The sequence below is a fragment of the Coturnix japonica genome, chromosome 1 (genome assembly GCF_054131305.1).
Source record: "Coturnix japonica strain WE chromosome 1, WE-NBRP24, whole genome shotgun sequence".
In the NCBI taxonomy this organism is placed as follows: domain Eukaryota; kingdom Metazoa; phylum Chordata; class Aves; order Galliformes; family Phasianidae; genus Coturnix; species Coturnix japonica.
This window is the reverse complement of record NC_140663.1, coordinates 41,132,708-41,155,142: the sequence shown is the minus strand read 5'-3', so window position 1 is coordinate 41,155,142 and position 22,435 is coordinate 41,132,708. Positions and strand designations below refer to the sequence as shown.

The 22,435-nt window shown below is 41.5% G+C and overlaps 2 protein-coding genes across 2 annotated transcripts in view; one reads left to right on the top strand and one right to left on the bottom strand.

The window, feature by feature from the left end:
* Positions 1 to 20,899, bottom strand: part of VEZT (vezatin, adherens junctions transmembrane protein) — a 39,094-nt gene extending 18,195 nt beyond the window's left edge. The window contains 7 exon segments of the mRNA XM_085515063.1: positions 1,456 to 1,631; positions 3,201 to 3,290; positions 8,409 to 8,543; positions 15,619 to 15,789; positions 15,791 to 15,881; positions 16,773 to 16,882; positions 20,832 to 20,899. Of these exon segments, the coding sequence (XP_085371189.1) occupies positions 1,456 to 1,631; positions 3,201 to 3,290; positions 8,409 to 8,543; positions 15,619 to 15,789; positions 15,791 to 15,881; positions 16,773 to 16,882; positions 20,832 to 20,867 (809 nt within the window). The 5' untranslated portion in view covers positions 20,868 to 20,899.
* A 160-nt stretch (positions 20,900 to 21,059) lies between these two features.
* FGD6 (FYVE, RhoGEF and PH domain containing 6) overlaps positions 21,060 to 22,435 on the top strand; it is a 63,640-nt gene continuing 62,264 nt past the window's right edge. Inside the window, exon 1 of the mRNA XM_015858402.3 lies at positions 21,060 to 21,292. Coding sequence (XP_015713888.2) covers positions 21,280 to 21,292 — 13 coding nt within the window. The 5' untranslated portion in view covers positions 21,060 to 21,279. The remainder of the gene's footprint in view (positions 21,293 to 22,435) is intronic.

The window sequence follows — 22,435 nt, the reverse complement described above, 5'->3', positions numbered from 1 at the left end:
TACATGTAGATTCTTAAGTTAAAATTATTTTTCTTCTTATCTTTTCCTTCTCTGCATAGATTGACATCACTTCCTTACTACCTTCTACTGCCCATAAGACTGTTTCACCCCACCTAAGTTTTCTCCATGCTGGCCAAATAAGCCTTCCTACCTCAAATGTTTCCAAAACATTGGGTTTTCTAGACTCACTGTTTTTCTTGTTCTGTACTTACCTACTTCTTAATTACCTGTATTGCACAAAAAATGGCATAAAAAAACAGAGTCAAGATACAGTGAAACAGTGAGAAAAAGTTAAAACCCCAGTGTCTTGCATATAGCAAGGATTGTGAGATGAGATTTTCCACTTTTTCAATTTATGCTCTGCAACAACACAAAGATCTTTCTCTGAAGTAGTACTGTACTTTCTGCCCAACTGTTCAGCTTTGGGCTGTTAATTTGATTTTTCCTTCCCAAGGGAAGTATTATACACTTGTCTTTATTGATATTCTACTGATTTCAAGATATTTCTGCAATTTGTCAAGATACTTTTGAACTCCTATCTACCAAAACACTTAAAAAATGGTGTTATATGTGAGGTAAGCAATATTTACAAATTTCGTCAGTGTTCTTTATCATCTGAACAGTTTCAGAAACAATAAATAGTGTTAGGACCAAAAACAAAACATTGCAGAAACGGCAGTTTAAAAGCTCTTGTTTGACAAAGACTATCAATAATGACATATGTCATAAACATCTTCTCTTCCTTTTTTTAACTGGCTGAGCATTTACAATAATTCCATATACTATCCTAACACATGTAAGAAAACGTACCACTGGTCTGTGCTACAAGATGTTCTTATCTACTGATGCCTGCCCATTTCTCAGTAATTCAGTCTGTCAGACTATCCACCACTCCTACTATTTTTCAAGCACAGGTGGCATTTGTTTAGACAGGACTGCAGCTAGCTCCTTCAGTGTTCCAGGATGAATTTCACCAGCCTTTTCTAATTTCAGTGTATTGTATTTAAATGTTCTTTTGTCCGATCTTCTAGTATTCTAAACCCACAAAAAGTAATTGCTCACCCTTACAATTAACATACTTTACAAAGGCCACAGTGAAAAAGACACTTCCCAATTCAGTCTACACAACTACACCTAATTTATCAAAATCACCCCCATATGACTTTTGAAATTCATTAATTCATCAGTGTTAAATTTTTATTCTTGGCATGTGTTAGGGTTTTAAGTACTGACTTTTGCTTATGTAGCTATCTCAGATTAAAACTCACTCTTTCAATAAAATGCCTGAGGCAAAAACATGTTTATCCATATACGTGAGTAGTAGTGGGCCAAAGACTCAAAGATCTGAGGGGAAAAAAAAGTTACTATATTGCTGCATTTTATGTAAAAACCATACAATATTTGTTTGTTGTTGTTTAACAGCGAATACTGTAACAGATATTCTCTGTACAATACCAAATATTAGGAGTTGCTAGGGAGCGTAGTGTTGGAAGCTGTCCATTTTCCTGTTGCTTACACTGCCCTGCAGACAGGATACTCGGGTCAAGGAACTCAATCAGTTCCACATCCTCCTGCAGCAGAACTTCCTGTTGCAGGATGGTACGGAGAGTGTCAAATCGAAATCCAACATCCTTGCCACAAATTAGCAGAAGAAAAAACAAGTGTTAGTAAAGAAATAAACTCTTGAAATTAAGTTATGATAACAGGGAAAACATCCAGACACCCTATGCTTCACTGACAGCTAACTTGAAGATGACAGAAATGTTCCAGGTACATCAGTAGTGGCTACCTCACTTTTAAAAATATGCTTAAATTTAAAAACTCATTTTCTATCTATTACTTCAGCCTTGCAGAGTAAATCACATTGACTTTGTGATCAGATCTAGACAGTAACAATACCTAGAAACACATCACAATTATGCTAATGTACTGCACTAAACTATGATCACAGAACCCTTCCAATTGAGAATGTTGTAGAAGAACCCAAAACTGAGCATGTGGCATCTTTGCATCTAGCTAGATTACAGGAAGGAAAGGAGAGCAGAAGTTAATAGAAGTTAGTTATTTCACATTACACAAGCTTTTTAGTCTGCACTGACCGAATTAGATTATTTATGAAAACCAAGGCTATCACAAATTAGCTAGTTAAATTCTCTGTTTTGATATAAATCCAGGCAACTTGCATTCTACATTTATTGGAAAACATTGATTTTGGGTTGCGTTCAAAAGGAAACAGCCCTCCTCCAACATATCCTCTGTCATTTTGTTACCCTAAAGCAGCATGCAGAAGAAGAAACATATTTTCCATAGTCTTTGGTTGCATTTCCATTTCAAGACATTAAGGTCAGAAAAGCTGTGAAGACGATAGTTCTGAATCAAAGAGAAACAAGGAGGATGGTAACTAAAAATACAATCAGTGATCAGTAACAAGATGTTGCGGAGATTTTGCCTTCTTGAGATGAGGGAGAAGTGACAGCAATTAGAAGAACTCTTAGAAATGGAAACTCCTAACTTCTCATATAGCTCAACACTTTTTTTTCCCCCTAAGCTACATATAGTGATTCATTCTTACATCATAGTAGAAAAAACAAACAAACTTTTGTTAGATTCCAGAACAGCCTAACACAACATTTTCATGGTGGTGCATTAGTCTACTTTGCACTTCCCAAATGCAAAAAGCACAACAGAGAATAGAGCAGAAACAAAGCAGATAGCCCAGGACAGGACCAGGAGTGGTGGAATTGCCCAGGCCCACTTCTGTGCTTGAGCTAAGAAGCTGTAAGAGGGCAAAGTGGTATCAAGTGATGCTCTACAGGCTTTCATCTTGAGCTGTGTCTGCAAGTCACCAACTGCAACTTAGAGACCTTCTCTGTGTTTCTGCAGTGTCTTCCAGTGAATGGGGCAGTTACAATGTGAATTAATTCCTTTCAGCTTTAAAGAATTTAATTTCTGACCATTTCTTCCATATTTTGAGTATATTCAAGCTGGCTACTGACAGTTTTCCTTTATTGTGCATGTGCCCAACTTGCCTGGCATCCTACCTCTGAAAATCTGAAAATATTACCTAAAGATTAAGTAAAACTGTTAGAAGAAAAAAACAATAGAAACCAAAGATGGTGCTTAGAAGAAAAGGTACAAAGGAAGGGAAGACCTATGGATTAGAAAATTGTAAAAAAAAAATTAAAAAAAAAATCTCTTACCAATCGGTGAAGTATGTCATCATTTTTCTTATACTGTGGAAAGGGAAACCAACTTCTGAAGAACTCAACTAGTTTTGACAGGATGCTTTGCTGAAAGGAACAGAAATTATTTCCATTAAAAAAGAAAAAAAGGAAAAAATAACAGACAGACAATTTCTTTATTTCTTTCCTTGTTAACTCAGACACACGTACCTGCAAGGAAGTTTCCCTTATTCTATTTGGCCTAACTTCAGAGTATGGGAACATCTGCTTCCGCTCAGTTTGCCAGTACACAAGACTAAGAAATAAAGCTTCATTCACCCCACCTATTGAATGTAATGAATTGTTATGCTGTACTGTTAAAAATAAATACAGCTAGAATTTGTTTGATCTCAGGTTGGCAACTATTCAGTATGTAAGATTTTCTCTCTTCTAAAGGATAAAAAAAGCAGTGATGTTAAATGGCTGACGGACTGAAGAAAAGTAGAACACAGGGAGAGGAACAACCTCTCCATGGAGGACAAGGCTATGAAAGATGAGTGAACAGAAGTAGGGATAAATGATTTTAAGAGGAACTGTCTCAGATACTCCCTGTCACACCAGCACTTGCTATCATGTAGTCTTCTCCCCATGTTGCTTCTCCCATACAATCTAAATCCATAGCTTCATCCGAGCTGTAAACGAAACTTTGAACAACACTAGTTAGGGGAACCTGCTCCCTTTCACCACACATTTTATTCGCATGCCTTCCCAAAATACATGAAAATATCAAATAAAATAGATTCTTGACTCTGCTTCACTCTCCAGACTTCTGATGAAAAAGGCAGTTTTGGACAGACATCGTGTATCTCCCTTCCTCAGACTGAGCTGTCAGGAAGTATTTTTTGAAGTATTTACTCATGACTATTTCATGAATTCTGAGGCCCTGCAAGTTAATTTTCAAAGTGCTGACATATAGTACAATCAAGTGAAATGTAGGCCAAAAGAATTTGCATTTTGAAGCACTTACATTTTATGCCATACTGTTTAAAAAACAAAACAAACCAAAAACCAAAAAACCCAACAAACAACCCCACATCAACAATAAAAAATGGATCATAAGAGCTTCATCTATAAACAGTATCTGCATTATTTCAGCTTCTTCCTTTTCTTCTCTCTCCCTTTTAAGACAGAGAAGTGTAAAAACTGACGTTTACCACATACAGCTGAAAGGTCACTTGCCCAGAGGAACTGACACTGAGCTTCTGGCTTTGGGATTCCAGGTATAACCCTGTTCCAATGCAAGCTACAGAAATGCTCCTGAAGCAGCTGTGTGATAAGAGGAACACAAACTTCTCCATCGTGCTTCCAACTCTAAGGCTGGAAATGGAAGAATAAAATTAACCAACAAAAGTACTGAGCTGTGGTTAGGATTTTTTTTTAAATAGGGCCAATGATGGGAGGCAGAACAGACAGACCAATCAGCTTAACAGTCCTCTGGAAGGCAGTGACAGAAGTCTGATACAGGGCAGAAGGGCTTTGAAGGCCTTTTCTTCTACTATTTTCTACCATTACTATCAGTAATGCTGGTAAAAGCAAGAATCACTTTTGCTACATGGGCAAGGAATTCAAGGCTATTCAAGGGCACTGCCATATGTCTGAGGAGGAGAAGGGCACCACGCAAACTACACCAATAGATTCTCTTCCAAGGTAGAGTTTCTTGTGAAGTGATGTGAATGAAACAAAATTATCTGATGTCAATTTGTGAAGAATTGAGATGAAATAAACAAAGCCATTGGCCTACATTTGAGCAGCAGGCAAATCCTTTGTTCTGAAGTACCTGTCTTAGCACAGTGAAGTGCAAAAGGAGCTGTCCATTTTCAACTGCTTGGCCTTCTGAAGTTCTTCTCTTTTTACCATAAGCATTTAAATCTACATCAGACAGTTTTAAACTGCTACCAGCTGACTAAACTAGACTGTAGGACTACTGAAAAAAAACAGACTGATGTGTTACACAGCCGTTTGGTTTATTCGCCATGTTTTAGATTAAAAATAAAAATATGAGCTTGCATAAATGCTCAACAGGCATGTCAGTGCTTGAAAACAAAGCAAGACAACCCACTGTCTTGGGCTGTGACCCAGTAGAGTGCAGTAACACATTCCATTATTCAGTTCCTGGGAACAGTGTCTCACAGTTTGCATTCCCACTGGGAGTGTTACTGACAAGTAAAACAACTTTCATCAACACACAAGTCAGGTCATGTTGCCAGTGCTTCTGGACCATCATTCTTACAACATCAGAAAGCAAGTCAGTCACATGAATCCTCTTAATAAGCTTAATAAGTAATTATTATTAAGCTTTTTGCTAAGCTTAATTATCAGAATTAAAACTATCCACCATCTAACATTAAAAAAAGCAGCATAGAACATCAAACATTTTATGTTCATTCATTTTGAACCTAAAATAAAATTCTTAGAAATATTTCTCTTCTATGCAGGGTGAACCTGAAATGGCAATTTGTCAGCATCTTAACTACCATCATCAGTGCTGGTGCCTTCCAATTCTGTGCAGCTCAGAAAGATGGTAATACTAAGCAGTAACATCTTCCAGCTAATCCAATCTGGCATGATGTAGGTGGAAGTCAGACAAAGGCAAGGACTTGTTCCTCCTTTCCAATTTCTGTGTGTGGTCTCAACAGAATGCTAAGTACCTACCGCCACTACCTGCCTTGTTCTAGAGATAACTGTCACAATTGAGCCAGGATGAGGTGACAGTAAGATCAGTTAAGACACTCAGGTATTCACAGTAGTCTAGGAAAATGAATGAGAAAGGAAAATTGTATATGAAAGAAGCATGTTCCTTAAAGATCAAGCAGAATTACCCAAATAATTCTGGTTTTAATTCCAGAAAACAAATCTAATACTTCCTTCAAACAGTGCTTTTGAATATCAAGTGACCATGAGATCAGAACTTTGTCTGTAACTCTCTCCTGAGGTTGGTACAGCCCGAAGCACTGCACCTATAATTACCATGCTAAAGCACTTCTCTATACTCCCTCAGCCCTCAGAGCAGTCTTGAAGTACCTTTACAGCTTTTCATTTCAGTGTTCATTAAGACCATGGTCTAATTAAGGAAACAAAACAAAACTAACCAACCAAAAAACTAATTAAGGTGCACTTCAAATTCAGCTGATGCCTTTATCTCTCACTAAGCCTGAACCATATGCACCGCTTTGTAGGAAAGCAAAACACAGCAATGTTAGTACCAGTCACTAGGAACATCTTTATCTCCCAGATTTGTTTTTCCAGTCTGCTAGGATCTCACACTAGATCTTTACCTTGCCAAAATACTGTTGCATGTCACAAGACTGTACCTGAACAGGGATCCTACTTGATTGAATACAAGAGTAAACAAACCCAACACAAACACAAAGCAATGCAGCAAATTTTCTAATATGAGTTTTCCACTATCAGTCAGCAGGCAACCTAATAAAAAAATATTATTTCACTTCTCTCCTCAGGAACATCATTTGTCTCTTTTTTCTATTCAGAACAAATCCTGTACCTAGTAGAATGGGATGATAATGGAGAAATAAAGCAGAATTGGATGCTCCCCCTAAAAGGTTAACCACCTTTTAAAGAAAAGAGTATTGTTTCAGATGCCAGGGGGTTTCAGATCTGTTAGAAAACCTAGGAAAGACAGATGGACTATGATAAGCAAGAAAGCCAAAACTCTAATTGTTTATACACTTGTATAAACACCTACATCTTTTAAATTAAAAATAAAAATAAAAATGTTTAAGCCATTTGTACTTGGTTTTCGAAACAGAAAGAAAACAATACCCATGTACTAGGCATTGTTAAGGCATGGAACATCTACTCCCTGTGATTATGTTATTTACACTATACTAAAGACTCAACTAAGATCATTTCACTTTAGGAGGGGGTACATACTCAGAAACTGGAAACCACTTGCTTCCCGGATATTTTATACTGTCAGTAGACTACATCAGCAAACAGTGAGAGAAGGGAAGTGGAAATAGTCTGATCTTAAAATGAGGAAATGATTGGATGGGAATTGAAATGATTTGCCTGTACATCACAGAGAAGTCTTAATAAAGCCTCGGATCCTCCTTATTTCAGTGTACTTCTTCAAATATGTGGTGAGCTGTCTCTCTCATTTTAAGACATTCTGCCAAAAAATAGGACACAAAAACAGACTTTCTGATATTAGACTACAAAAGACGTTCCCAACAACAGTTAGAAGAACCTATGAAATTTTATCACTTTATCATTTACACCAAGGTTTCTTCCTTATTTTCCCCACCATACAATTTGTCTAGACTGAGATGAGATGGTATGAATGTCATCCTGGTATTCATAAGAAATGTGCAATCCATTTTCACACACCCTCTGTTTTCAAGTTGCCCGGCAAACCATGATGAGTTACTTCTGCAGCTGACATAATACCAGAGGACCTCCTCCCAGAGCAGTAGAATTAAGGGTAAGATAACTGAAGAGAAGCAAAGGGGAAAAAAAAACAACAGAAGCCTTGAGGCTTTTAAAAGCAGTACATCCTTGCACTTTTAAGATTCTTAACCCTATATCAGTTTTGTATTAAATTCAGTGGAAGTTATATATATGAACACAGAATCACACTGTTTTACTGACTTCCATAGTTGTGAATATGCAAAATATATGCAAAAACATATGCAAAAAAAAGAAGTCTGAGCATATCAGTTAGTGAACATTGTCACCTGTTACTGTTATAAAACTGCCAGAAGCTAAGTACTATTCTGCATTCTCCTTCAGACTGGCTATGGCATTTATACCACCCAGAAATCCTCTTTCTTATTGTTCTATTACATAATAAGTAATATTTAGGAACTGAATGCCTGAGAAAGGCTGGGACTTATAAATATTTTGTTCCGGAAAATCACAGGTGTTATTCATAGAATATCATGCTAAGCCACAGTAATAATATCCAGTAAACAACATCATATACAACTCTTAAAGAATTCACTATCAAAGCATCTTTCTTCCCTAATCCACATACAAGCAAAGAAACACTTCGAAATACATTGTCAGATCAGATATTCCCAAACATAATTGCAGACAATACATGAGAACTGTTACCATTAACTTTTAATTATTACAGTAAGAATTCCATCTTTATCCCTCCAATTATGTCTATCTGTGAGGTAATTCCCTTTTGAGAGGATAAATATTAAGAAAAAGGAGAACACTCACTTTCTGGGCAGTATGTACAGTCCTCTCTCTCTGGCCTTCCTCTACTGCACATTGCTTCGCCTTCTGTGACACAGATGAACATACTTCAAAATCAGTGTGTCCCAAATCCTGCAGATACTCGTAGAGTGGTGAATTCTGAAAGTATTATTAAAAAAAAAAAGAAAAAGAAAAATATGAGAAAACCAACCAATCAACAAACCAAAACCAAACCAACCAAAACCAAACCAAAAACCAAGGCCAGAAGATATTCCCTGTTTACCATGAAATATGACTATAACATGATGAAGCACGGTTAAACAACACAATCAGGTATACAACAGGAAAAAAACCACAGTGTCACAGTAAGAACAAATAAGTAAAACCTTTGTGTTCAGTCTCCCTCAATATTTATCTTGACTGCAATGAAAAAGGTTGCAAAAGTCAATACACAAATCAGTGTACAAGCACACAGCCAACCAACTTTTTCCAAAGCCATATTTCTCCAGGTTACCTGATGTTTCTTTAGCTTAAAACATAAACACAATCAATACATAAACTAAACACTTAGCAATATATTTTTAGATTTTCTTGTGTGTCTCCAGAGCACTTGATGACACTGTATTCTTCAGTTCATAAAAATGGAATCCATGCATTTTGCATCACTTCTATTGAAGCAAACTTGAAAACTAGAGCATGTTTCAAACTTCAGTATATGAAAACTCAGTACAAACAGGTTAGGGCCCTAGGGAGTCTTTTACATAAATGAGGGGGAAAAAAAAGCCCTAGAAAATGGCTTCTGCTCTCTCTGGCAACAACAGCACTTCTGACAGCTGAGTGTCACAGTTATTTAAACAAAAAATACAATAAAAAACAAACAAACAAAACACAACCTGAATGAAGATCTTAAGGTTGCTGGCAAAACCACTAATTGAAGAAAAATCCTTATGGAAAACTTTTAGAGTAAGTGTGAGATTCTGATCACCACAGAATTGGTTTTTACATTTTTAGATATTTACCTAGACAGACTTTTGCATTCTCTTTCCATCCCTAACTAGATATCTAGATTTACATAAATGTGATTTGTTATCATTCGCACAGCATTCATTACATATCTAATGAGAAGTATATTTACACTGACTCCACTTCTGTAAAGAGATTTCTTTTTAAGCAAACCCTTCAGCCTCGTTGCTTAGAAATTCATTTTCACTTCTGACAATCTTTACCAACCTCCTGCAATAATATGCAACCAGGAGAGAACAGAGTAGGGAGAACAGAAAACATTTGATGAACTATAACTCACTATCATGAAACAAGAAGAACAGTAAAAGGTAAAAGCTCCACAGTAACTGGCACACCACTGAGGAGGTCTGCAGAAACAAACAGTGGAAATGCTATCTACTGTGACCAAGAAGCACCATGGTCAAACCTCAAATCACTGCTTGCTGTGTAGAAAAACTGAAGCAATCATCAGTTCTCGCTTAACAAATGAACTTGTTACTGGCAGGGTTATTTTTAACCCGTCACCAAAGTGCTATTTGAACCACTCTTAGCTACTGAAAGCATGCAGACACACACTTTTGCACACTCCCTTTGAGTTACTCACAACAGATTCAGAGTCCACTCACAACCTGAAACTCAAACATTCTTGCCAACTCACAGCTCTGTGCAGGTGGAGGCAGTCCCCTCACCCATGACAATGATGCTGCAAAGCACTACCCTATGTTAATGACTCATTTCCTTGTGGGAATTTTTCTAGTGTGACACCTCAATCCTCTCATTTTTCCAAGGATCCTTCCTCCATCATCAAGTACTTTTTCAAGTGTGGACAACCCTGATTAAGCAACTCACTCCTAGACCGGCAGGAAAGAAGCTATGTTTCTTGAAAAGTACAACATGCCTCTTTGCCAGAATTGCTTAATCAAAATGCAAGACCAGAATACTACTTTTATTTAAAGCAAAGTTAAATTACTCCAGTAACTTCTGGACAAAACTTAAAATGGAATGGACATGCATAACCATGTCTTCTTAAAATGGTCCCCACACAAAGCAGGCGGCACACTGCCAGCACACAAAACAACTCAAACCTGCACACACCAGAGGCTATTAGGATAGTATGGATATTTCAGACAGAATCAGTATGAACATTTCAAGTTCAGACAAATGGAAATCAGAAGCAAGATAGAAGACTACTCCTGTCTTTACTGATGCTAACCCTGGAGGTTAGTGAGAGCATCTAGGGAATGGAAGACTTCCCTTTAGTCAGGGAAGAGGTGGTCTGTGAGTGCCTACGCAACACCAATGTTCATAAATTCATGGGACCCGATGGGGTGCATCCACGGGTGCTGAGGAAGCTGGCAGAGGTGACTGCTGAACCGCTCTCTATCACCTTTGAGAGGTCTTGGAGAATGGGGGAGGTGCCTGAAGACTGGAGGATGGCCAATGTCACTCCAGTCTTCAAAAAGGCAAGAAGGAAGACCTGGGTAATTACAGGCCAGTCAGCCTCTGTCCCTGGAAAGGTGATGGAACAGTTTGTGCTGGATGCCATCTCCAGACAACTGGAAGAAAAGAAGGTTATTTGGAGTAGTCAGCATGGGTTCACCAAAGGGAGGTCATGCTCGACCAACCTGGTAGCCTTCTATGACGTTGTCACTGGCCAGGTGGATGGGGGGAGAGCAGTGGATGTAGCCTACCCTGATTTCAGCAAGGCACTGTCTCCCATGACATGCTTGTAACAAAGCAGAGGAAGTGTGGGATAGATGAGTGGACAGTGAAGTGGGTTGAGAACTGACTGACTGGCAGAGCACAGAGGGTCACTGTTGGTGGTACAGAGTCCGGTTGGAGACCTGTAACTAGCATTGTGCCCCAGGGATCAATGCTGGGTTCGGTCTTGTTCAACATCTTTGTCAATGACCTTGATGAAGGAATAGTGACAACCCTCAGCAAGTTTGCTGATGATAGAAAGCTGGGAGGATTAGCTGACATACCTGAAGGCTGTGCTGCCATTCAGCAAGACCTGGACAGGCTGGAGAGCTGGGCGGTAAGAAACCAGATGAGGTTTAACAAAAGCAAGTGTAGAGTCTTGCACCTAGTGAGGAATAATTGCATGTACCAGTACAGGCTGGGGGATGACCTGCTGGAGAGGAGCTCTGCTGAGAGGTACCTGGGTGTCCTGGTGTATGACAGGTTGGCCATGAACCAGCAGTGTGCCCTCGTGACCAAAAAGGCCAATGGCATACTGGGGTGCATTAAAAAGAGTGTGGCCAGCAGACTGAGGGATGTGAACCCCCCCTCTTCTCTGCTCTGGTGAGGCCTCATCTGGAATATTGTGTCCAGTTCTGGGCTCCCCAGTACAAAAAAGACAGGGATCTCTTGGAAAGACTCCAGCGGAGGGCCACAAAGATGGTGAAGGGCCTGGAGCATCTTCCCTGTGAAGAAAGGCTGAGTGAACCAGGTCTATTTAGCCTTGAGAAAAGAAGACTGAGAGGGGACCTGATCTATAAATACCTGAGGTGTGGGGGACAAAGTGATGAGGCCAGACTCTTTTCAGCAGTGTGTGGAGACAGGACAAGGGGAAACAGCCAGAAACTGGAGCATAGGAAGCTCTGCACAGATGTGCACAAGAACTTCTTTACAGTGAGGGTGACGGAGCACTGGAACAGGCTGCCCAGGGGGGTTGTGGAATCTCCTTCTCTGGAGATACTCAAGACCCGTCTGGACACCTACCTGTGTGACCTGGTGTAGGGAACCTGCTTTGGCAGGGGGGTTGGACTTGATGATCTCTGGAGGTCCCTTCCAACCCCTACAATTCTGTGATTACAAGAGATTCAAACAAGCACCAACCAACTCAAAGGAAATGCAATCTATGTTTTAGCTAATGATCTAAAACCAACACAGAGCAAATGTTCAGTATGAAAAGCAATCTGTCAGCATTCCAAGAGGAGAAAAAGAGAGTTTTTTTATTCTGATTGTGTAAGGTCACTTCAAAAGTGCAGTTCTCAGGAGCAAATGATCCACTATGATATCATTTTCTTAAAAGCTGATCAAGAAAAACAGCGTAAAGTTGTTTAGATTGGTTCCATTTCCCCACAGGAATGCATAAAAGAAGGCAAAGGAAGAGACATGAAGCAAGAGAGACTCTGTCCACTAAAACCAGAGAGAATCAGCTAAAATCCTGAATGCTATATTTAGTAAGTGAATTACTGCATAGATCTAAGAATGCCTAGCTCTTCTCTCTTACTTTCACACACCAATACCACAGTTAACAGTACAATTTCTACTGCACAGAAACAGTAAAAATCAAAACAAGACAAACATGTTTACAGATGTTAATGAAATGTCAGACTGCAGTTGTGGTAATTCCATTTGTTCTTGTGATCAAGGTAGAGTACAGCACTTTACTAGCTAAATTTACAGTCCACGTTGTAAAAAGTCATTTTTTATTAACTTCAGTGTTAATAAAAGAACAGTGTTAATAAACAGAATCACAGAATCACAGAATGACCCGGGTTGGAAGGGACCTCAAGGATCATGTAGTTCCAACCCCCCTGCCTGGCAGGGCCACCAAACATACACCTTTACTAGATCAGGTTGCCCAGGGCCCTGTCCAACCTGGTCTTGAACACCTCCAAGGACGGGGCATCCACAACCTCCCTGGGCAGCCTGTTCCAGGACCTAACCACTCTCCTAGTGGAGAAGAACTATGCCCTGTTCTCTAAGTTAAAACACCATTTTTCCCTTTTCTGAATCCATAATACCACATGAGATGTGGGTACTGAAAAAACTAAGAAGCCACTGTGAAATTAGATTACTAAGAACTTTAACAAACTGATCATAAAAATCTTCCACTATGAGCGACCTCTCTTGCACAGCCCACTCAACTTTACAGTCTGTGCATTCATAAAATTTGAGGTTTATATCTTTTCCTTTATTAGAAATATCACGTCATGTATTAGCCTACGCTAACATAAACACATAAACTATTTATTGACGTTATATTTAATGTCCTAGATACTGTCTGATTTTAAGTGTTACTGACAAGCTTCTCACTTGCAAAGCTGTGCAGTCAGTTTAACTCATTGAGGATTTCTTCAACCAATACAGTCAAAGAGTTGCCATGCAACATGACAGCATTACAATATGCTACACTAAATACTTTTTATGTTTCAAGACGAGTAACAGAAACATTATAATTAATACTCACAATCCTCATGAAGCTTTAAAAACCAATACTTTAATCTCCTAATACGGATAATGTCTGATAAATCGTAGCTTTGAATTTACAGGATCTGCTTTGTTGCCTCCTAATTTTCTTTCCCGATATTCATGCATTCTTTTTTCAACAGTTTAATATTAAGAAATAAAAATGAAAATAAAGAACCTCACAGTTGCTTTTGATGCTTATCCACATATTATAGGTGCTACTGCTTTAGTTTGAGAAATTCTGGGCATAACAGAAAGGTATCCTTGCAATGAGTGGTAGGTTGGAATACAAAAGAATATAAGTAAGTCTTGAAAGAAAGCTTTTATGTTAGAATGTCAGGTAAAGGGATAGCAACGCTGTTTCGGTACATGATCTGAATGGGAAAAGTAAAATATGAAATTTCATTTTGCTATTGATACAGAAACATATTATCCTAAGGGAATCTATTTCTGTGTGTTTTTCAATCTGTAACTTCACATTCAATCACTCAAATTGGATACCATTACAACAGGTAGCATTGCTCATGCTTGACTGTCAGGTTCATTTCTTCATTTCTAGTTGCTTCTATTAGAATGACATAGTAATTAATGATTTACAAACTAGAAGAGAAGAAACAACATCATCATTCAGCCTGTTCTATCACCATCATAGCAGCAGTGACTGATAATAAACTCCATCTATATCAAACACATCCAACCCTTAGCCCACAGGCCACACGCAGCCCTGGGACAGCCAGTAATGAGCCCCCCCAAATACCGTCAACTTTAACATTATTATGTGATTTGTTGGTGATATTTTTCATGGGCTGATGGTGTGTAGCAACAACTGAACACTGTGGAGGGAAGGGCACAGTGTAGGGCTAACTGCACCTCTCATGCCCACCACACACTGACTGTGGAATAAAAAAATAAGTTTTATTATGATAAGCACATTAACTGTCTATCTTATACACAATTACTCATCACTCAGTGTGGCCCAGGCAACCAGTGAGTTGGACCCCCATGATCTAAAGCAAGATACCAATACAGGGTTTTTCAGCAATATTTTGTATTTATTTCTGAAGTTTCTTCAAAGTTGTGTCTTCTGATTCACTTTCTGAGATCACCTGGATACAAGAAAGAGGCGTTACATCTACAATCAGGACATTCTTTTCTTATGCTACTTGTCAAAAAGATGCTCTCGAAATGGAGGTTTATTTCAATCCCACTTTCCACACAGCTCTGACTCAGGAAAAAACCCAGCTCCTAAACTGAACCAAAGATCCAACATCTTATTCACAGCTCTAAGCCCACAGCAAAAATAAACACCAAAAGCAAGTCAAACATTAACAAAAAAAAAATCAAACACTTAATGCTGTATATTGCTGTGTCGTGGAAAGGTTGTTATCATAGAGGATTTCTTAGCTGCAGAAGAGAGCTTTTTTTTTTATTGATATTTCTTCAATTATCTTTTATCTATTGCAGCAAGGACAAATATTGCACTTTTATAATGTAAGGCATTTTATGCATATCTGAGAAACGCTTTTGAAATCACAAATAATAGGACATTGTTAGCTGTCAGTTTTGTTACAATAGCAGCTGAATATGAAAGCCACACCCAAATTATTTTTGCTGATGCATCGTGAACTAAATGACTCAGGATTTCTCTATTAGAGATTTCTCCATTAGAGATGGGGTCCTCCCACACCCCAAATTCTTTACTAGGATAAAATTTAATACCTAGTAAACCCCTGCTCCAGTTTCCAACCACAGCTAACAGAGCAGAATGGCTTTAAAAGTAACACTGAATGTGACTGCACAAAATAAAGGGTTTAAAATACAGAAATGTTTTTCAAAGCTGAATAGTCCAGGCACGGCACCAATCTCCAAATAGATGACAAGCTCTGAATTTTGAGTTTAAAAAAGACTGTACTTTTCTACAAAGTCTGACAGATGAGCTTAACAGGTGGCAAAGCTCACAACCAAACAAACTGTACTGAAATCTCTCCCTCTCTCTCAAAACACAACTTGAAGAAGCTGAGCTCACACTTACAGACAGCGCGATCTTTGTCTCCTGGACGAGGGTATTCCATTTTTCTCTCCTGTACTGCTCCCAAGCATCCGACAGAATCTCGCCCACCTCCCCGTTTCGTTCCACTCGTCCCTCCAGGATGACCCGAGCCGAGGATGAAGAGTAGCAGTCAATGCGATCGCACCTGTGCTCCTGCACAGTGGCATTTTCCTGACAGCATCAGCGGATGCAGTTTGAAACTTCCCAGGACTGTGCAATTTCTCCTGACTAATGCGGCTTTATAACTGGGGGGAGGGAGGCGAGGATGACAGATTGCTAAAGGCTTTTAAAAAGATACTGCCTGAAAGAATTACTGCACATCGATCTTACATGAAGTCATTAATAAGATTTCCCAAACAACAGTATTTAAAAGCCTTGGTCTTATTCTCCTGGCTGGCAGCTACCTCCTCCTTTCATCCGACTGACAAGGAGCCAGTCAGTGGCAGGGCTAATATTAGACTGACTTTGACAGTGAAAGAACCATTTACATTTTCTATTCTATTTTCACCGCCACAGTAGGCAGGCTTTGGTCTCTCCAATGCTACACCGCCATGTGATTCAGAAGCGGTTTCCGAGAACTACTTTGAAGCCATAATGTATTCCTGGATATTTTCTAATGCACGGTATATCTCTAATTGCACGCACTTCTGCATTCTGAAGAGCTTTATAATCCACGCACAGTTCCATGTCACTGAACCCATGGAATGGGAAGGCTCTTTCCTTTGCATTTGCAGCAGGAGGTGGCACATTACTGCCATAATGGAAAAGCCTTATGGAGAAGTCTTACGTGCTAGGAAAGCCCTGAAACTCATTAATCCAAAGCTCCCACTGCTATTCACCCAATCAAAAATGGACCTCTCTGTCAAGGACAGAAATTAATAATAACTGAAAAACGGAAGGCAGAAGTGGTAAATGAATTCTCCCTGGAAGACAGAGAAAGAGGCCTGCCACAGACCTGGAGCCTTGGGTGAGATGCTGCTTCAAATTTCCTGTTAGGAATAATAACAGCAATATGGGTTTCTGCACCATATGGCCCATACAATACCTTCCTCTGTCTGCTTAGATAAGACATTAATGTTATTCCAAAATGTCCCATGAGTATACTTGGCACCCACAACCACCAGAAGGTTTCTTACATAGATTTAAGCAGGTAGTCTCTTCTATTTTTCACTCTGGTATCACCTGCCTCCTCCCAGTGATGTGATGCAAAGAGAGCACAGTCCGTCCTCCCTTTCCTCATAGTAGACTGCAGAGAAGCAAAACAACTGAATTAATCCACTTGCAGCCACTGACTCAGGTGCCTCTACAGTGCACCACAACTTGCAGCAGAGGGATTGCTCCAGGCTGCAGTTACACAGACAATTTAACCTGACATTAGCAGCGGGTGCAGACGAAAGGTGCAGTACCATTCCAGAACGCTAATGGTAATACTTATACAGTCAAGTGGTGAGATAAAACATGAAACAATCTGATTGAAAAAATAACATCAAGGTACTTTTTCCTTCCCATGCATCTTAGCCACCTAGTTTATAGTCAAGTCAGTCTCATGATCCTGCCTACAGTTCCACACTCACAAACCTCTACATCAGTGTAAAGAAGATACTGAGTGACAATAATCCCACTGAGGGAGCACTACAGACACTACCTCTGAGGCTACTTCAATGTTCTTTTCCAGTCCCCTTTTCATAACTTATAACATTAGAGACTTAAAAAAAAATATATGCATTTCTAACCCTGCCATGTGATAACAATCAATGTGTTTAGGAAGCCAAAGTCCCTTTCAAACTCAACCATTCTGTGTCTCCGTGAGCATAGCTTTAATAACGACCCAAGAATAAAATAATACTGCACGATCTCATTAAAATATAGGACAAATGACTTAGCTGCAAGTAGGACTAGGACGGAGCTGATAACGCACTTACAGAATAGTATTTGGATCACCTTCATCCCAACGCTCTGAAAGAATGGGCACGTTAGATCAAAGACCCAGCAGAAAAGATTTTCTTAATAAATCTGTGAGCTCACAGGTGGAAAACAGCAGACAGGCTGCCAAGGAGAGAAAAGCAGTATGTCAGCTCATAGAATCTGATCAAAGCTGGCATGCTACTGCAAATAATTAATCTTCCTTGCAAAATTCAAAGACGAAGAAGAAAACAGATCATCAGCAGAGATACCACATGAGATGGCATCAAAGCCTTTGATGAGACAGCTCATTTTCTAGATAATGGAAGCAGAGGGAGTCAATATGGACTTTTGATACTATGTCTTGTGGGGTATGGGTTTTCAATACCATGCCATATCAGTTAAGATACAAAATGAACTAAATACATAAACAAGGAGATAACAATGGGTTGTGTGGAACGGAAAACTATCATCAGGTCAGACAGTTACAAATGGAGTTCCTCCAGAATCAGACTTCGATCAAAGCTTCATCTTCATACCAAGAGAACACTAATGAAATTTCCTGATAACACCAGGTAACATCATGTGTACAAAAGCACTGAAATATCATATATAAAGAACTGGATGACCTCAGGTGGGTATGTTGAGTGCTAACGACATGCAAATTAACAGTAGACAACAGCAAGATCTTACACACAGTGAGTAACACAAAGAATTCCTCCAGTAATGTGGAAGATGATGATTAAATACAAACATGAGTAGCGTTATAACTGAATCAACAGTATGAACACCTGAAAAAGTTGCCTGTAGGCCTAGGATGCAAGAGTCAAAGTATTCCCAGCAGAAACAAGTGCCTATAGTTGTGCAAAACCCCAGTAACTGAATATTACTAAATATCACACTGCAGGCACATGTAAAGAAAGATGAACTCAAGCTTGAAGCAGTGAATTACAAGATACCTGTTTTGTAAAAGGAGACTAAATATATTGGATTAGTCAGTTAAGCAAAATCCTTAGCCAAAACAGGACTGCTTTCTATGAATACACTGAGAGATAAATTCTGGGGATGTAAAAGAATGGTATATGTTAATGGACAGCATTAGCAGAAGTACAACTATAAAGCAGCCATGAATGAATTTCAAGTCAGAAAGTAGATGGCAGTTACTATCAAAACAATGAAGTTCTGACACAGTCCTCTCAATGGAACAATGATGTATAAATTTAGACAGTTTTAATAAATGCTTTAAATTTATATATTCAAAAATGAAAAGAAATCAAGAGACAAATGTCTTCCAAACAAACAAATCTCTCTTTGGGTTGTGAAAACCTCATCTCAAGTTACTTATCATCAAGTTTCCTCTACCCTACCTTATCATCTTTAATAAAATAATAAAATAGGCATGAATAAAACACTGTTTTCCATAATCTGCTCTACATTAAAGAAATTAATCTTTCCTGATTATGTATTTGTTAGATAAGGTAGGGTGGCACTTTTCCCATGCGTAGCCTGTGGAGCCTGTAAGTCTCTCATACCTGTAACACACTTCAGCAAACCCACTGACCACAAAGCCTCTCAGCCTCTCCCTGCCAAACATATGCTCAGGTAACACTGTAATCAGCTTTTTTCTATCGTCTATCTTTTCCAGGTGGTTTTAGTGGAACAAAAGAAACAAGTAACTCTGATTTATTCTTCTCTGGTTACAGCAACAGGACCCAAGAAACAACATGGAGCTGCAACAGAGGAGAATTAGGCTGGGGAATAGGAAAAGGTTCTTCACCAGAGGGTGGTTGGGCACAGGAAGAAACACCCCTGTTCATTGCCATGGCACAGTGAGCAAAGCCCCAAGCTGCTGGACTTCAAGCATTTGGACAATGATTTTAGACACAGGGTTTGAGCCTTCTGTAGTTCATGTGTGGAGCCAGGATACTTTGTGATTCTATGAGATGTTTTCTTCTATGGTTTGAAGGTATATTTAAGTCAGGAGTAAGAGAATATGACCAGCTTTGTAAACAAAGAGCTGATGCAATGAATCTGTCACCATTGCTTATAATGTAGACCAACATTTTGCTCACAGGAAGCGCCAGAAGCACTGAGAGAAAACAGCTACTCACAGTAACCTAGGCCCACATCCTGAAGGGCTCCTTGCAACAGTGACTGCTGACTTGGGAAGATAAGCTGGGCACTATTAAATGAAACTATAACAAGTAAATTCTGCATACATGCACACTTGATACAGCAGGGCACCAAGGGACGCTAATAGAGAAAGAAATGCATTACCATCAAACACATTAAATAGTTAAGTGCAAATGCACATGCCAGGAGATCTTTTACTCCCTACAAAGCAGAACTTCCCCCCGTTTTAATCAAAACTCCAAGTGCTGCCTGCACAGTGAAACTAGAATTCAAACATCACTTGTACTGCAGCAGTAAGCACAGAGGGCAGGCACTGCAGCTAGGTAATAAATTCTCACCAAAGCTTTACACCATCCAAGGAAGTGATTTAACACCACGGCAACAGAAGGGACAGGCACTACTGGCTGCACTCAAGGCTGATTGTGGATAAAAACTGTGCTACAGACCAAAGCCATGAGCAGGAAGTATTGACACAGCTGGGAAAAACGATATTCCTCGTGTAAGGAGCTTTTGTCATCCTGGTAGAACCAGAGGCCTTCTCATTGTAATTAATTATCTTATAGACAGCATTTCTGTATAACCGCATCTTCTACACGCCTAAAGAATAGTTGTGGCCAGCACGGAGATGCTGTTACAGTGATCTACTGCGAATCGATCCCACTTGGTCACTGAATGCATTTACCCAATGACAGCCAACGCATTTACCCATTGATTTCAATAAGGTCTACACGGTATTGTAGATAACGAAGAAGATGGGCAACGTATGATGCAATACAATGCTGCCGTTAGATAGACAGGGCAGTGGCATCACTCTCCCGGCTCTCTCCCGCGAGTCGGTGTGATTTCCACACGCGGTTCATTGGCGGCGCAGAGCGCTCGGGCCCTTTGTCCTGCCCCATCCCGCCCCGCAGTACGGCGCGCTGCCCGCACACCTCCCTCCCCTCCCTGCCGCTCCGGTTCGGCTCTTTATCCCGTGCCCGGCCCTGCCGCTGTCTGCCGCGGCCCTCGGGCCTCCCGTGGCGCCGCTCCCCTCCTCGGCCCCCGGCCGTGTTCCGCGCCCAGCGGTCACCTGGGGCCGCCCCCGCGGGCCGCACCGAAACGCCCCGGCGAGGGGCGGAGAGAGCCGTGCCCAGCCCGCCCCGGGTCGCCCTGTCGCCCACCTCAAACACCACTTCTTCGTCAAACTCCGGTGTCATCCTCCCGCCGCCATGCCACCCCCTGCGGGCACGCTGGGAAACGGAGTCCGCCCCGCCGCCGGCAGCACCTTCCCCGCCTCGAGGCCGGCGGAACTACGGCTCCCAGCGGGCACGGCGCGACAATTCCGGCCGGGGGGGCCGGGCTGTGGGAGGCGGGCGCTGGGCGGGGCGGGGCGGGCCGCTGCCCGGCAGGGGGAGCCTCGGCGCTCCGAGCGGCGGTCGCGGGGCGCTCGGCGGGCGCTGGCAGCGCTCAGTGAGCCGCCCGCCGCGGGGCGTTATGAGGGAGCGGGCGGACGGCGCTGCCAGGGGGCGGCGCGGGCGGACAATGGGTTCGTGCTGCCGGGCCGCGACGGGGACCGCGCCGTGACGGACGGGGGAGCGCGGAGCGGTGCGTTGCGCTGCGGGGAGCGCCATGAGCTCCGCCGGTGAGTGCGGGGGGAAGTTGGGGAGCGGAGGGGGCAGGCGGGTGGGACGGTACGGTGCCGGCCCTTCCCGTCCCAGCGCGGCGCCCTCGGTGCCGCCCCGAGGTTGGAGCCCGGCACCGCGGAGCAGCCCGGCACGGCCGCTGTCATTGCCGAGCGCCGCTGAGCTGTGCCGCCGCCAGAGCGGGTGCCGGGCCGGGAGCTTTTCTGGCAGGACAGCCCCGGCTCTGGCCCTCTGCCGGGACACAGGCGCTCCGAAGCGCTCGGAAGTGCCGCGGGCCGGGGCACTGACCACCACATGAAGTTTCCCGGTGCTCCGTCCTGCCTGGCCGTGAGCGCCTCCGGGCATGGGGCGCGCACAGGTTCTCCGGGCAGCCTGTGGCACCACCTCACCGCTGTCTCAGCGATAATGTTTCCCCTAACATCTATCCGACATCTCCCCTCTGCTCGCTACAAGCCATTCCTCCTTGCCCTGTCACTGCACCCTGACAGAGTCCCTCTCAACTTTTATCCTTAGACCCATCCCGCTCCTGCCCTACCGACCTGCTGCCATTCCTCCCGCTTTCCTTTACCGTTTTCAGCGTGATGGCCAAAAGAGCTGCGGGGCAAATTCCTGGTTTAAAAGCGGAGCTCCCCGTGCTGAAGGGAGTTGCGGCTGCTTTCCTTAATGCTTGTTTATCCGGTTGCGTGTTAGCAGTACTTTTGTTCACCCATCTGCTGCATTAGTGGGCTGCTTTCTTAGGCTGCTTGAAGATGGGGATGGGAGTCGTTTCTGCATTGAAAAGATGCCCTGTGGAATCATGATGTATTGAGTGGAAACACAACTAATTACAGTGCGAGCCTGGAGCAGCAAAGTGTTTCCTGTAAGGATCTGGGGGGAGGGCTGCTTTAAACCAAAAGGAATACGGATTTCAAGCAAAACCAGAAGCCGGGTTCTCAGCGTTTTCCTCTCAACTATGCCAATTTGTTTTCTAATCTAGCATTAATTAAGTTTTCTGGGCTCTCTTAGTTAATCAGAGTTTATTGGAAAATAAAGAGCCATAGAATGCATCCTTCCGCTCCATTTCATTTATCCCCAACGGGACTGAGTTTGGTTAGCTCTGAAAACCATGTGATAAAGCAGCGTATCATCTCCACTTAACAGTT